Source organism: Takifugu flavidus, chromosome 14, assembly GCF_003711565.1.
Source record: "Takifugu flavidus isolate HTHZ2018 chromosome 14, ASM371156v2, whole genome shotgun sequence".
Lineage (NCBI taxonomy): Eukaryota > Metazoa > Chordata > Actinopteri > Tetraodontiformes > Tetraodontidae > Takifugu > Takifugu flavidus.
This window is the reverse complement of record NC_079533.1, coordinates 15254640-15268729: the sequence shown is the minus strand read 5'-3', so window position 1 is coordinate 15268729 and position 14090 is coordinate 15254640. Positions and strand designations below refer to the sequence as shown.

At 39.8% G+C, this 14090-nt stretch overlaps 2 protein-coding genes across 4 annotated transcripts; both read right to left on the bottom strand.

Annotated features, from left to right (window-relative positions):
• Positions 1-804: 804 nt before the first annotated feature.
• On the bottom strand, positions 805-8801 carry slc37a2 (solute carrier family 37 member 2). 2 transcript variants are annotated; one of them, XM_057054270.1, is made up of 18 exons: positions 8217-8801; positions 7400-7481; positions 7066-7156; positions 6760-6838; positions 6549-6684; positions 5115-5191; positions 4397-4563; positions 4141-4175; positions 3913-4062; positions 3259-3349; positions 3111-3173; positions 2538-2623; positions 2348-2396; positions 2124-2197; positions 1974-2052; positions 1549-1646; positions 1381-1448; positions 805-1292 (listed from the first exon to the last, which is right to left on the bottom strand). In XM_057054270.1, the coding sequence occupies exons 1-18, from the start codon at positions 8273-8275 to the stop codon at positions 1277-1279; spliced, it is 1500 nt and encodes a 499-aa protein (XP_056910250.1). In that variant the 5' UTR covers positions 8276-8801; the 3' UTR covers positions 805-1276. The 2 variants fall into 2 exon arrangements, with proteins under 2 accessions (XP_056910250.1, XP_056910251.1); XM_057054271.1 differs by having other exon boundaries at positions 3913-4023.
• A 616-nt stretch (positions 8802-9417) lies between these two features.
• ccdc15 (coiled-coil domain containing 15) lies at positions 9418-13866 on the bottom strand. 2 transcript variants are annotated; one of them, XM_057054272.1, is made up of 10 exons: positions 13452-13866; positions 12980-13108; positions 12570-12686; positions 12171-12287; positions 11979-12074; positions 11131-11259; positions 10966-11069; positions 10594-10785; positions 10156-10304; positions 9418-10083 (listed from the first exon to the last, which is right to left on the bottom strand). In XM_057054272.1, exons 1-10 carry the CDS (start codon positions 13623-13625, stop codon positions 10034-10036), a joined length of 1257 nt encoding a protein of 418 aa, XP_056910252.1. In that variant the 5' UTR covers positions 13626-13866; the 3' UTR covers positions 9418-10033. The 2 variants fall into 2 exon arrangements, with proteins under 2 accessions (XP_056910252.1, XP_056910253.1); XM_057054273.1 differs by lacking the exon at positions 13452-13866 and adding an exon at positions 13248-13445.
• Positions 13867-14090: the final 224 nt, after the last annotated feature.

Sequence of the window (14090 nt, the reverse complement as noted above, 5' to 3'; positions counted from 1 at the left end):
ATGCCATTAAAATATGTCCTTTACATATACACAAGATCTGCAAACCTTCTCTTTATCCTCGATGTGATTGTGGAGTTTCTGCTCTTTATTTTGTCACTTATGTTCTAAATCTCCCCCCAAGACCTCTCATTATAATACTCATATTTTTTATTATCAATAGCTGTTTTGGTAGGTTTTAAAAGATAATTTAACGTGTGACTGATTTATGTTGTATGCTCGTTTGGAGACTTGTTTTGCAGTGATAAAAACATTATCCAAAGGGACTTAAAATGATGTCATCTCATGCTACTACAGCAGGTACTTTATTAAATAAAGAAATTATTCAATTTCTGGTCTTTGTAATTAAAAGCGTGTTATTGCTGGCTTGCGAAGATTAAAGACAGGAAAATGTTTCTTTAAGGTGGAATTCATTGAAATGGTTCAACTATATTGTTATTCACTCACCTTAAAGATTTCAAACTCAATCTGAGAGTTTGTCCAAAAGTTTAAATGTTGAAAAATATTCTTTTTAGCAGCAAATATTTAGGAATTTCCAGATGGTGAATAATTCTGATGTCTTTATGTAGAATTTGCTGATAAATACTAAAGTACTTTTGCTTATTAAAAATTACATCCATGAAAATGCATTTTATATAAAGAACCTGTCATAATGCAGTTCTTTACTATTCAATTGTAATGACAGCATGAATTTGTCCCCTTCATCACCAAAAATAAAAGTTAAAAGATTTCACAGAAAAATTCATAGACCTTGACCCTTGACCCCGACAGATCTCATTACTGTAGGCATGAAAATCTTGCACGTGGTTTAAGAATATATATTAATTTATTTGCATTCACAACTGTCGAAATATCTTTGTGTACAGTAATAATTTACCCCATATTTTCTTTAATAAAATAACATGTCATCGATGTCTTTTCAGGTTGTTAGCATTAGCCAGGAGGCTAAACTGCATATTTTTGTATTTACTGTTGGGACATTGAACATTCATGAATTTCATATTCACAAACATCAACCAAGAAGACTTGAGAAACAGACAACAACAAGATCTGGGAAAATGGACTGTATATACACTTTAATGATAAAAGAATACTAAAAGAGAATATGGAGATTAGTCATAAAAAAAGCATGATCTCGAACAATCATTTTTACAATAAGAAGACAATTATCATATAGTTCCATAAATCTTGTTTCCATTCAGCTGAAACTGAAGCTTGTCTTCTGTACAATGAGGTCACCTGTCGAACTGATTCCCATTTTTTTGTGTGATTGCTAGTTTCAAAACTCTCTGAACCTGTGGGGGGGAAAGAAACCATCATTTTAAAAATCAGGGTAAAGATTTTTTTACGTCCGGATTACAACCTACAACAGGTGATGCTTACCCTCTGCTTTGGGGGACACAGCTTCTGCACCAACCCTGAACCTCTTTGAAGACAAGCCTGGACAGAAACTGGACAAAAACAAAACAATGAGTTGAATCTTTAACTCGGTGAGGCCGCCGTCGATGGTAAGGCTGATGGTTAATAAAGTCTAATAAAGTAGTGTCTGACCAGGCAGGCTAAGATGTCAGCAGAAATGAGCATGTAGAAAACATTGTTCCAGCCAGATGGGGAGATCAAACCAGCAAAGAGAGGCCCCAACGCAGCCCCTGCAGCAAAGGCATCAACCTCAGTGAACAGAGGCATGTTTACACTACAAATCTCTAACCTCACAGTTTTAAATGCTTTTATTAACCTTTTAAACATCAAACAAATTAATCACTTTAGTTCTAAAACAAAACAAAAATAAATATGAGAGGTCTATTTTCTTTCTCACGCGTAGTGACGAACAGCACCCTCTATCGCTACTTATATTAATTACAGATTGTCCATTTCTGGTACAACTGTAATTTGGCATATCAGTGTTTTTTTAGCTGAATGGTTCTTTTGTGAGTTATGAAAGCAAAACAAATCAATTTCAGATGTTCCATACACACCAATTGAACCAGTCCCGTCAATAATGGCCGTCACCGTTGACAATGCTCTGGAGTTACCGCGGAGGCTCTCGTGTGTTCCCTGTTGGTGTAAAGTGATAGAATGCGCTTTAATCTGCACCCACTGGCTTCCCAGGAGGATTCTGTTCTTACCAGGTCAGCAGACACAGCAGTGGTGATGAGGGCGTATGGTCCATTTACAAGACCTCCACACAACAGCAGCATACCTGCATGTGGGACAAAGGGTTCATGAAAAACAATCCTTAATGAAAATAAATACAGCTTCTTCAAGATTAAATCAATTTAGAGGTTAGTTTCAAAATCATCTTTTTTCCTCCTTTAAATAGGAACAATACATATAAATGAATAAGTCTTACCTATTGTAGTCCCGAGGCTCCTATGTCCAATGTAATTATAGAGGAAAAGCTGGAACGTTTAGCAATAATTTATTTTAATTCGCATTATATTTCTGGTTTTGAAGTATAAAATGTGTATAATTGAGACTGGTCACAGTAATCAGCATGTCAGAACCAAAGAAAACATTTTTTAACGTGGCCCACAGCTCACCATAGGGGCCGCAAAAAGTAACATGACACAGCAGGTTGTTGCTCTCCCGCCAGTGTAGTCCGAAACAAGGCCTGCCAGGATGCCTCCTATATAAACAGGACGCATTCACAATCATTAAAACAATCACTGAAGGATGTTAATTGATAAAGGTCAATATTTTAATTTCAGAGATAAATATTATGGGCAATGGAAACTGACAGATTAATTGTGCTGACCAAGGAAAAAACAGTGAAGCCTCCAATCCGCTGGAGGGCAGCGTTTTACCAAATTAAACCTTAACTTCTACAAAGTTTCAGTTTACAGATTAGAACACAATTAATTTGTAGCTATTTATCACTTCAAACTTACAACTGAACTCGCAAAATATGCGAAAGATGCTGTTCTGTGGAGCCCAGATGGCGTTAGACAGATAGTAGAGTCTGCTGCAGACTACAGATAATAAGTATAGTGCAGAATACAACCAATAGAACTGCGAATCAGCTCAATGTGCTGTATTTTTAAATCTACTGAACTAGAACTAGACTGAAAGGGGATTCTAAAATAAAATCTGACCAGCTGATGCCTCAAACTTACCGACAATTCCACCTACATCAAACAGTGTTGAAAGATCTCCTGCATCTTTTGCGTCGAAATGTACTGTTAATGGGAAACAAGAGGAGTCTTAAAGTATCTGTATCAGCATCTCAAGTGTGATGCTTTGTCTGCATGTGTGAAGACTGACCAATATTTGAGATGTAAAGAGGAAGCCAGTACAGGAATGTGTAGCTGACCAGCTTAGCGAAGAGCAGGCAGAGGGAGAACTCGACCACTCCCTGTGAGAGACATCACACACCGTTTCTGTCGGGCAATTCAGCACTCCATATGACTCAGAACCATAACATCCTGGTGTTTGCGAAGTGTTAGCTCCTTGTTTGCAGCTAGGTTGGATGTTACAATATTACAGGGTCTATTATGTTAATAAGACATGACCAGATATTTGCTGACTGTCCATGCACAATACTACACATGCTTTCCTGGAGTTTAAAAACTACACTGTTTATAATGGTGCAAAACACTGATGAGCTTTTAAAGTGAAATTCCCGCTATAGTCGCTAGATGGCACTAAAGAGGTTTTATAAACCTACATTCCTTGGGGCATTAATTAATCACAATCAACATTCCTCATTCTGGTATTTCTTACAATGAATGTCTGTTAAATAGTTTGCCTTTGATGAGTTATAAGATTCTCTAAATGTGTGAAAACATGAATCAAATGTGCATTACCTAATGACGCTCACATTTTGTCTTTGTTCCAACAGACCAAGTCAAAAGTATTATTATAATTCTGTCTCACCATAGATCATACAATTAATGGGTTTATGATGATTTCACTCACAGGTATACAGAGTGCTCCAACAAAACTGATGGCTTCAGCGTGCTCCTCAATCACCTCCGCAGACTCAGTGGTGACAGAGCCGTTAATCATTCCTTCATTACTGCGCAGGTTCTGCAAAAGAGGTTCCGTCTCACCATGCTTGTGATCACTCTATAAAATAAAACTTCATGATTTTGAGCAGCCTTTTTAACAGGTGTAACCAAGAAAACAAATGACTGCTTTACTCACGTGCTGAGGAGGAGAGCAGTTGACATCCTCGGGTTCTGAAGGACAGACAGGAAACAAGAGAACCAGCAAAAGTTACAGAACTGAGAAGTAAAAGACAACTTTATATTAAGGAGGAACATCCACAAGACCAAACTAGAGTTTATATGAGCTGGAATTGAACAAGATGGTCCAACCTAACACCATCAACAAACTACTCTTCAGCAGCTGTTCGAGGCTTGATCAACTGTTGTGACTGAAACGTTGACATTTTACCTACTTTCAACCAGGAAGAAGAAGCAGATGACCCCAGTGGCAGCAATGATTAGTCCAGGAACGATGAAGGACATCCCCCAGGCGGAGGAGACGTAAACTCCTGCAATTAGCGATCCTAAGATGTTTCCCACTGAGGTGTGGGAGTTCCAAACGCCCATGATGAACCCGCGCCTAAGCAGACACACACGGACAGAAGGGCCATCACGTACGTGCTATAACCCTACTGAGCAGTTGGAGGAAATTCATTATCTTTTGCTTCATGTCTGTTGCTTTAAAAACAACGCAAGTTCTAGAAATTTTAGAAAAAGAGTCGGGTAAGTGAGTCTTTTCTGCCGCAGAAGCAGCTTGTATTGATTATAAAGGTTTAAGAACAGCTGCAGATTTATGGATTAAAGCGTGTTGTATAAGTCTGTCTCATGATGAGATGAGCATACCAGTGTCATGTGTTCTGAGCCTGGCTGATAGGCAGGAGACAGACTAATGCAAACTACATAGACTATTAGACAGTCAAACAATTTCTTATTGAAATACTCAAAATAAAAGTGTCCTAGCCATCTACATCAAACACAAATATTCAGTGGGTGCGTGTGTCTGTGTTTCATGTTTACAGTTTGTTCTTTGGTCACATGGCTGACATGAATCAAACCCTCGTGTAACCAGTATGAGATGCATTAGACGACCAATAACAAAAATAATCTATTCCTGCACCATGAGCTACTCACTTCCCCTTTCCAAACCAGTTGCCAACACAAGCCACCACTGCTGGCCAACCAGTGGTCTGCATCAGCCCGTTCATGACCTGCAGGAAAAGTGCAAACAGAAGGAACAGAGAGAGAGCCGGCGTTACCAAAACACCACCTAAGACCATGAAAGGGTGGTGAGACCCAGAGCTGTGCACATTGACTCTGGACATTCCTAAATAATTCCCACACAATCAATTCTATATAATCCCAGATCCAGTCACGCAGTCTTGTGATCCAGCTGTGAGTCATGTGATGCTTGAGGAAAGTCTGACTAAATTAGTGTGAGATCTCAGAAGGAAGGAGGTGGAACAAAGACTGTGATGGAAAACCTGTTCAATGAGCCCTGTTTTTTGCATTTTTAAGCAAATACTTGTGGTTTATTTATCAATTTTAAATTACAGGATATACAGATGTTTTATAAAACTCTATTCATCCCCACAGAACAAATCTACAGTGATGTAACCTAGTGGGTATGACTGGTTTCTCAGGGTGGATCTGCACTTCTTACTGGCCTACGGGATAAAACAGAAGTGAAACATTGAATTTTGCTGCTGTTGCTGGTGAATCAGCAATAGTTTATCTGGTCTCTGCAATTTCTGTCTGCAAAAAAAAAAAATCCTGGTCTGTCAAAGTGGGTGGGAGACTGTTTCCCATCACCTCTCCGAGCCTCAGCCTGCTCTACACTGCTGTGGATTTAGAACCAGCAACTCCTGCCACGATGAAAAAGTCAATCTGACAAACAACTTTCACTGCCGATCGAAATCCATGTGAGGGCCTCGTATTGCTGATGCAGTGCAATTTCTAAAGTTGGACGACACGCGGCGATAACACTATTGATGGGATGTTGCTGCTGTGCTACAGCTGAGACAAGTTCATACAAGATAATGAGAACATTTGCGAAGACCACAGAGGTTTGCTTGATGCTGCTGACACTTGAACTTCTGTTTTTAATCTTTGGTTTGGTAAAAGGTGAATATGAGCTGAAGAATGTGGGTTTGAAGTACATAACAGCCTCCTGAAAATACCACTCAAGGTCTCCTCAAAGGCTCTGGGTTGTCACTGTACTGCTCTGTTATTGATACTTTCTAACATTGAATTCAACTAAAAGGTCTGGCAGCCGGCCAACATAATGGTTTTCACATTGACCTACTTTGTTGTATCACTCTTATCTCACTCTTCTTGTCTTAGACCTTCACTGATAATCCTTTATTGTTCAGGATTTAGGATCGGTTTTGTGACTGTCCAGACCGAAAATATCTGAATTTACAGCATATTTCCTTTTAAAAACAGTAAAATTGCTGCAAAGATGAGACGTTAGAGTCTTTTCTGCACAAGATGCAACTTGTTTTAAAACAACACACGCCTGGGGACAAAGACATGCTGAAGGAGTCCATTTTAAAGGTGTATCTCTACCTGGATGAAGGCGTAGAACAGCAAGGAGTGGATTTCCCAGTAGTAGCCCAGGCCAAACAGACAAGTGAACAGTCCACTCATTAACATTCCAAAGCTCAGGTAATAGCGCAGAGGGAGACGCTCGCCAAAGATCCCACTGTTAAAACAGGTCATTCTTTTTTTAATTATCCAGAAACAAGCAAACAACCGGGTAAAAATGTGAAAAGCATACCTGAAGAACATGCCAATAGCATAAGCCACCAGAAAGCAGTTATCCAAAATGCCAAAGAGGGTCTTATAATTGCTTTGATCTACAGAGGAGACACCAAAAAGAAAATCACTATTTCAGTTATGTAGATTTGTAGAACTATTTGTTCCTGATATGGCTGACTGATATTTTGTATAAATATTCATCTCTAGGAGTTCTGATGTCCAGATCGGCCTCCTTTCTCTGCTTAATCATGAAAATAAAATAAACTCCTTCTAGACTTGTGGCTACACTATCAATTTTTAGAAAGGTTTAAGATACAGAACGTACCAAAGGGGACCCAGTCACACCAGGTTTCATTGTCAGATATGTTCAGTCCTGCTGGAGGAATAAGTTCAGAGCAGTTCCTGTGCAGTTGACTCTGATTATCAGGGAAAAACAGAAACAACTCACAGTTAAGCACAGTTAAAGATACAGTTTAAAGATGCTAATGTTTCTACACCAGAGTGGAACCATCCCAGGAGATGGTCTAGAAAAGACTAGAAAACATTTTCTAATAAGTGTGAAGTATTCATTCAAATACAGAAAAACCAATCAAAACAAATTATTATCAGTTTTCAACATCAAATGCTCATGGGAAGCCAACAGACACTGTTCCATTCACCTTCACAATGCTGATGGGCTTCCGTGAGAGGTGGTAGGATGTGTAGAAGAGGAAGGTCAGCAGCAGAATGGAACCTCGATACCTGCGGGACACAACAATGGATACCTGCTTTCATGTTCCATCACTCAAAGTAAGGATTTCAGGAGGCTGTTCACTAATTGGGAAATATAACAATATCAGAAAATAATCAGGTGACGTGCAATTTAATTATCAGGAAATAAATGCAGAACGTCACAAATTCCGTTTAAAAAGTCTTTCAGCTATTCAGAACATTAGAGACACGAATAGATATGACAAAAGAACCACATTAACATTAAATTATGTTCAGCTACAAGTTTACAGGAAGTTATAATGAAGTAATTGCGCCACTCAAAATGAACTACAGGCATTAAAAACAGGCCAAATAACCTTACAAGAAATTATGCAATGATTTACAGGTTTATCTTTTTTGCCGATGGACTTTTGTCAGCTTGCAATTCTCCAACATCAGAGATGCAGTTATAGATATAAAGTCCACCTTTTCTTAAAGGAAATTCCTTGAATACTGAGATCGATTCGATCAAGGTCAATGATGTGTCAGGAGTCGCTAAAGGGACTGTTCATCTGCCCCATGTTGGGGGTCGCAGAGCCGGTTCCAGGTTGCAGCTCTGCCCTGTGGAACAAACACGATCGCTCACAAGTATTCAAATCAACAGCGTGTAGATTATCGGTGAGGTTAAGCCAATCATTTACAAAATGGTGATAACAGTTGGCTGCGGTTGTAATAAGGGTGTTATTAACAGGGATGGAAAACAGGACAAACAGGCCACCAACTTACCAAGAATCTCGTGAAAACGACGTGAGAAAACGCACCCCAGGAGCCAGCGGAGATTTCATTTTTTGTGTAATTATGGGGGGGAAAATCAGGAGGAAACTGATAAACGCTCAGAGTCTTGATCGACACATTCCCCTATTATCGGACTACAAAGGCTAGGTTATTAGCTAACTTATTACAATGGAACGGGAACATATAACCGGCTACTGCTTAAGAGCAGCGGGAGCCAAAAAACGCATGACAGCGAAAAAAAACAAAAACGCCCGACGGTACCGTGAGGAAGGCAGCGAATAAAAGAGAACCTCTGAAGAAGGGAAGCATTAAACTAAAACAACCGCTAGCTGCTAAAAGATCGAAACCGCCAGCGGGTAGCCTCCTGCTGGGAGACACAGCGCGTGAACATCCGAGCCATTGTGGGCGACTTTATATCAGCGATCCGACGGTCCGACCAGCCTCCGCCGAGCTGCATACACGCACGGAAGTTGCCGCGCAGGAGGAAGGAAAAACGTATTATAATTAGACTACGAGTTATTCCCAAGATTTTCCAGCGCTTCCAGGTCTCCACGTGACCGTCTGGGTGACGTCACAGCAACAGGAAGCAGCGGTCAGAAACAGCTGATCCCTGAAACTGAGAGGTGCTGCCGGGGGGCCACACTGGGACAGGGACAAATAATAATTTGATGAGTGAGGCCGGGCATTTTGGACTAAATGTCCAGATAATTGCGCATCACTTGTTGAAAAAGGGTGGAGCACGTTTGTTTACCACCGTAAATATACGTTGGTTCATTTGTTTTTATGCACAGCATAGTCAAAAAGTAGCGAAAATGCTCTTAATAAGTACAGGAAATGCATTTTTGAGCAAAAAAACCCAGCTTTTTATGTAAGAACAAATCAAGGATTTCACCAATTGTTGGGATACAAAAATGCAAAACAAAGATGACTTTAAGAAGCCCCAGTATAAATATCACACCTTGTTATTTATGCACAAAAACATGAATGCAAATGAATGGTGGGTAGAGTTTATAGTTTAGAAGCACCTACAACAAAAATGCTGTTTTTCCAGGATATTTTAAGCACACTGCTACTTCCTTTGAAATGAAGCTAAATATCTTTATAATCAGAATTAACCAACAATAACTTAGTGTTTGGATAGTATGTATACTGTATATTGTTAGAACATTCAATAAAGCAGATAACATTTAGGTTTATGAGTTTGGGAAATTGTTTTATAACAGAACTGCAAATGTTTGACAAAGATTCGTGAAAAATAACTTATAAACCTTGAAAAATTCAGTGTTATCGTTGAGGGAGCAACACCAGAATATGGTGCCACTCCAACAGCTCTTAAATAATATTTAAATGAGAGCCGGCTTTTGAAAGACATCACACTCCTGTAGATCGTAACATGACTCAGCTGTGATTCAACACCCAATGTGTGTGAGATATAATCAGGACAGAACGCTGCTGCGGAAAAACACAGGTTCCTCTTTTGGGTCTGAATGTGTGACAACGAGATCTGTAATTGGGAGCCATATGAAACTGAGACTATCTAAAAAATAATTTCAGTGAGCTTTTTGATCTGGTTTTCGGAGAACATTTCAGCATGAGTGGAACCTGTTTGTGGCACACAGTCGAAGCTGAAGACCAGTAAGTCACTGCCGCTTAAGCTGTCATAACTGCTGCAGAGGTAGTTCAGACTGAAGAAAATTCACAATAATCCCATCCTAAAAAAGCTGATCTGGTGTGTTTAAAATCCCTGGATTGTCCCTTTCACAGGCAGCGAGATGCTCATTTCAGCCAGGCCTGTTTGTCCTCCTGCTTCACTGCAAATCAAAACTCAGCATCGTTGAATGCAACGCTTTAGCGTACGCTGTGGAAGAGATGAGAGGCTGCTGTTAATCATCTTTTATCCTTCTACAGTGACTGAATGTGCCGTCTTTACCTTTGTGGTTGTTGTGGAAGACACAGTTGTTAGCGCAGGTTTCAGGGTGAGTGTCCCAGAAAGAAGCAGCACAGAAGCAGAGAGGGGGGAGCTCTATGTGGACCTGAGACAGTCGCTCCTTCAGCCGAGCCTTTAGAGCCTGGATGAACCTCCAGAGGATAGAACACACCAAGGCAGGTGTAAACCACCGAAACACCAACATATACACAGCTCTGGTAAAGTATATATTTTAAAACACACTATATAATATGCAATGGAAATGTTTGTTTGTGTTGTATGTTGTGTAATTTTGATTATTTGTGCTTTAAGACACTCTTGAGCAATCTCATATAATGTACAATTTGTTGAGTAGAAGATAAAGGTCAGAAAGCTCTTGGACGAGACAGGAGAGTGACCCAGAAAGCAAAAAGAGAGCCAAAGAGTATATTTCAAAGCTACCTTGCATCTACTTTCTCTTTTTCCTGCTTCCTCCTCTGCAGCTCTGCAGCTCTCTCCTCCTCCTCCAGCCTCAATCTCTCCAGAATTAGCTGCTCTCTCTCCTGCAGCTTCTTTCTCTCTGCCCCCAGCTGCAGATCCCTCTCCAACCTCCTCTCTTCCTCCAGACGAAGTCGTTCCTTCTCTGCTTTGATGCTTTAGGTAAGACCAAAATCAACATTATTTGTGCTTCCTAGTGGTTACTAATACATTATAACACATAACATCCTTTATTACAACTCAGAACAAAATTATTTCATACTTGAAATGGGAATTTGCATATAAGGAACCTGTCACCAAAGAGAGGAAGTGATAAAAAGAAATTTATGTGGTCACCTCGCCGTCCTTTTCAAATGTTTCTTGTGCTGTTCGTTCTCTTTCACTTGCCTCCTCTCAACATTCATGCACAGCCGGCGGTGCATCTGGAAATGAGACTGACGCTGCAGAGACACAAACAGGTCACGTGACCACAAATAGGGCTGGGAACAATTTGGGTCCTACCTGTTTTTTCAGTTCTTTTTCATGGTCAGTCAGAGGCCAAAGGATCTTTGTTGTGCTCATGCAAGACTGAGAACTGGGATCAGACTCCTGTTTAGACTGTGCTGTTGAGTCCCACGTCTGTCCAGGTAGCTGAAACAGAAAGAGGCAGCGTTTCAAGGTCAGTCCTGAAATCTGTGTCACATAGATATGATAGTGTCACAAATTCATCACCACTGTAGAAACAAAAAGCATCATCAACTGATGTGGTCCAGTGAACCAGTACAGAGCCCTGCTACAGTCTGTCAACAGTTTAAAGGTCATAACGTTTATTTGATAAAGTCCAGCAGCCCATGATGTGTGACGTGTTTGTTTTCTCCAGGATGACCAAAGACTTTAGTTGGTCAAGGAAATGAAAATTAATAAGAGAATGGTTAGGATGGTGTTCTTTTTCATTACCTGAAATAGTTGAGATAAATGTTATAATAAACTTTCCATCACAGCTCTGGTTTACTGAGGAAAATTCTTAAAGGAGAGATCATGCTTGAGAGGCCTGACACCACAGTGACCTTCAAGCTGTCAGGTCAAATCTGACAAATCTTTAAATCTCTCAAATTACAAATTTAGACCTGTTCTGTTGAACATATACAACAAATAACTGATTTTCATTAATACTAAAATGTGACCAGATATTAACTTAAACTATCAGGCTTCAGGTTTCAGGTTTAAGTTACAAGTAAATTAATGTCTGTTTAAGAAAGAAATTAAAACTTGTCATATTGTTATTATTATTTGGATTAGGTGAGTTTCTCTTGTGCATTATAGACACATAGAGCAGCGTCATTTCTGTCATGCGAGCTGTGTTGAGCAACCTTCTGCTTAACGAGAAGACAGTCATGGTGAGTGGTGAAGGATTGAACATCTTCTCCTCCCTCTTCATCTTCGTCATTTATATATGAAGCAGATTTCTGTGATATACAGAGGGGTAAAGCATTTTGATTGATCTCCAGCAGCGAAACAAAGAAGCCTACTGTAAAGAGGAAGTGTGAGCCACAGACACTCACGTGTTTGCTGGAAGCGATGTTCCTTTTCTCTCCGGGAGGCTGAGACGCCTTCTCCTCACAGGGAGTTACCCGACATGCAGCCAGTCTGAGTCTGACCTGTCTCATGTCCTCACCTGACTGGAAAACCATGGAGATGAATAACTTTCTAGATTAATAACAGCTCAATTTTATCACGTTATTATGTCTTTTTCAAATATAACAATATCAATATAACAACAATAATACTATTACAACATTTGTTGTTAGAAATAAGGTGTAGATAACTGATCTAAGCCATATCATTTAAGGCTGCTCCCCCACACCCACACTTAAACCAAGAAGAAAAACACACTTTTACTGATTAAATCAAAAGACGCAAGTATATTTAGTTAAATGTAATGTAATGTGATACACACTCACCTCCTGGATGTCATTCAAACTGTGTTGAGCAGCATGTCCTGCAGAGAGCAGAGTCTCACCAGCCCAAACGTGCTGGGTCCAGACTTGTTCATGGTGAATTAGGCCCTCTGGATTCAGCTGAAACATAATATATGTTTAATTTTAGCAGTTTGAAAAAGGAGAAAGCTTAATCATGGTTGAACCACTATCACAAACGGTCAAAATCAAGATAATATAATTGGGTTTGGTTCTAAGGCAATGGAAAAAAATAGTAATTGATGACTTACAATTTCTAATAGTTCCATAATTTTAGGTATACAAAATTAGAGGGAGTGATTTTATATTTAATTAATTTGTAAGGGAACTTTTCTGTCGACAATTTTACCAAAAAGAACTGTCCTTAACTGATTAACACTTATGTCTACAATTACATGTCTCTTCCTGGTGAGTTGCGCGTGTTGTGCCACACGGTGGCGCACTTTTCGTTGAAACCGTCGAAGGTTCTCTTCAGTTTCTCTCATCCTTTCAGTCTGGATCTCCTCAGCCAGCAAAGCAGCATCCTACACCATGGAAACAATGATTTTATACAGGGGGGTTTAATGGCAAGGTATTCGCAGAATAATGAACTCAATTATGTTGCAACTATTTTAGAAACACTTTGACTTGAAAAAGAAACATGAAAGTCCAGTACTCACTCACTGAGATAGAAAAATCTCCAATACCATATTTTCTCAATTACTCTTCCTTACACAAAACAGTCAACAACTTTTTTTCCCACATTGATATGCAACCTTAAATACTACACTCCTAATATAGGGGCACATTTTTACTCAAATTCTTATTAACGGACTCCTTCAGAACACCCTGGCGACAGAGGAAACATTGCTGCCGCCCAACACTCACAGCGGGATTCTCCAGAAAATCATGCTCAACCTCCACCCAGGCTCCCACCGGTACCACCGCCTGGTTCCTCTCGGCGAGCACCTTAGTGGATCTGGAAGACCTGTGTTCCTGTTTTCCACCTGAGGATGATTTGCACCAGCCAATTGTCGGAGTTAAATGTCGCCTCAGATTCATTGTAACGTCAACCAAGTTTATTAAGAAAGCGTTTGCCTGATCTTCTCGGTGATATAATATAAGATATGAAGTAATGGCGATTTTGTTGCCGTGATACTATTATAAGAGCTAATTTAGCTAATATTTGGGGAAAAAAATCACGGAACGAAATAGCTGTTTTGAATTGCCATTTGCTACACCACTTCTGCGCATGCGCATATCAGTGCTGGACCGGAAGGTCACTTCTGCGCATGCGCATGTTTGCTGATATTTTTTGACTGGATCCACCTGTCTTTATTTATATCAAAACGTGACCTATACAACTGACAATGTAATTTAGTCCCTGACCTGGATAGATTGTTTTCCTTGGGCACAAATTCACTGAATGTATTTCTAAAGGAAATTTAATTGACTGTTGGAGGATGAGAATCCCAATGCCAAACAATACACATGGTATAATTCGACTAAAAATGGTCAATGCTCAAG

Excerpts from the sequence above, each read along its gene's own strand:
- ccdc15 (XM_057054272.1), bottom strand. The coding sequence starts at position 13,625 with ATGAATCTGAGGCGACATTTAACTCCGACAATTGGCTGGTGCAAATCA. Across the intron at positions 13,109-13,451 it reads ATTTTCTGGAGAATCCCGCT|GATGCTGCTTTGCTGGCTGA; the intron begins GTGAGTGTTGGG and ends TCCATGGTGTAG. Across the intron at positions 10,305-10,593 it reads AAAGAGAAAGTAGATGCAAG|GTTCATCCAGGCTCTAAAGG; the intron begins GTAGCTTTGAAA and ends TATCCTCTGGAG.
- slc37a2 (XM_057054270.1), bottom strand. The coding sequence starts at position 8,275 with ATGAAATCTCCGCTGGCTCCTGGGGTGCGTTTTCTCACGTCGTTTTCA. Across the intron at positions 4,564-5,114 it reads AACTGGTTTGGAAAGGGGAA|GCGCGGGTTCATCATGGGCG; the intron begins GTGAGTAGCTCA and ends GTGTCTGCTTAG. Across the intron at positions 1,647-1,973 it reads TGACGGGACTGGTTCAATTG|GGGCTGCGTTGGGGCCTCTC; the intron begins GTGTGTATGGAA and ends CCTTTGCTGCAG.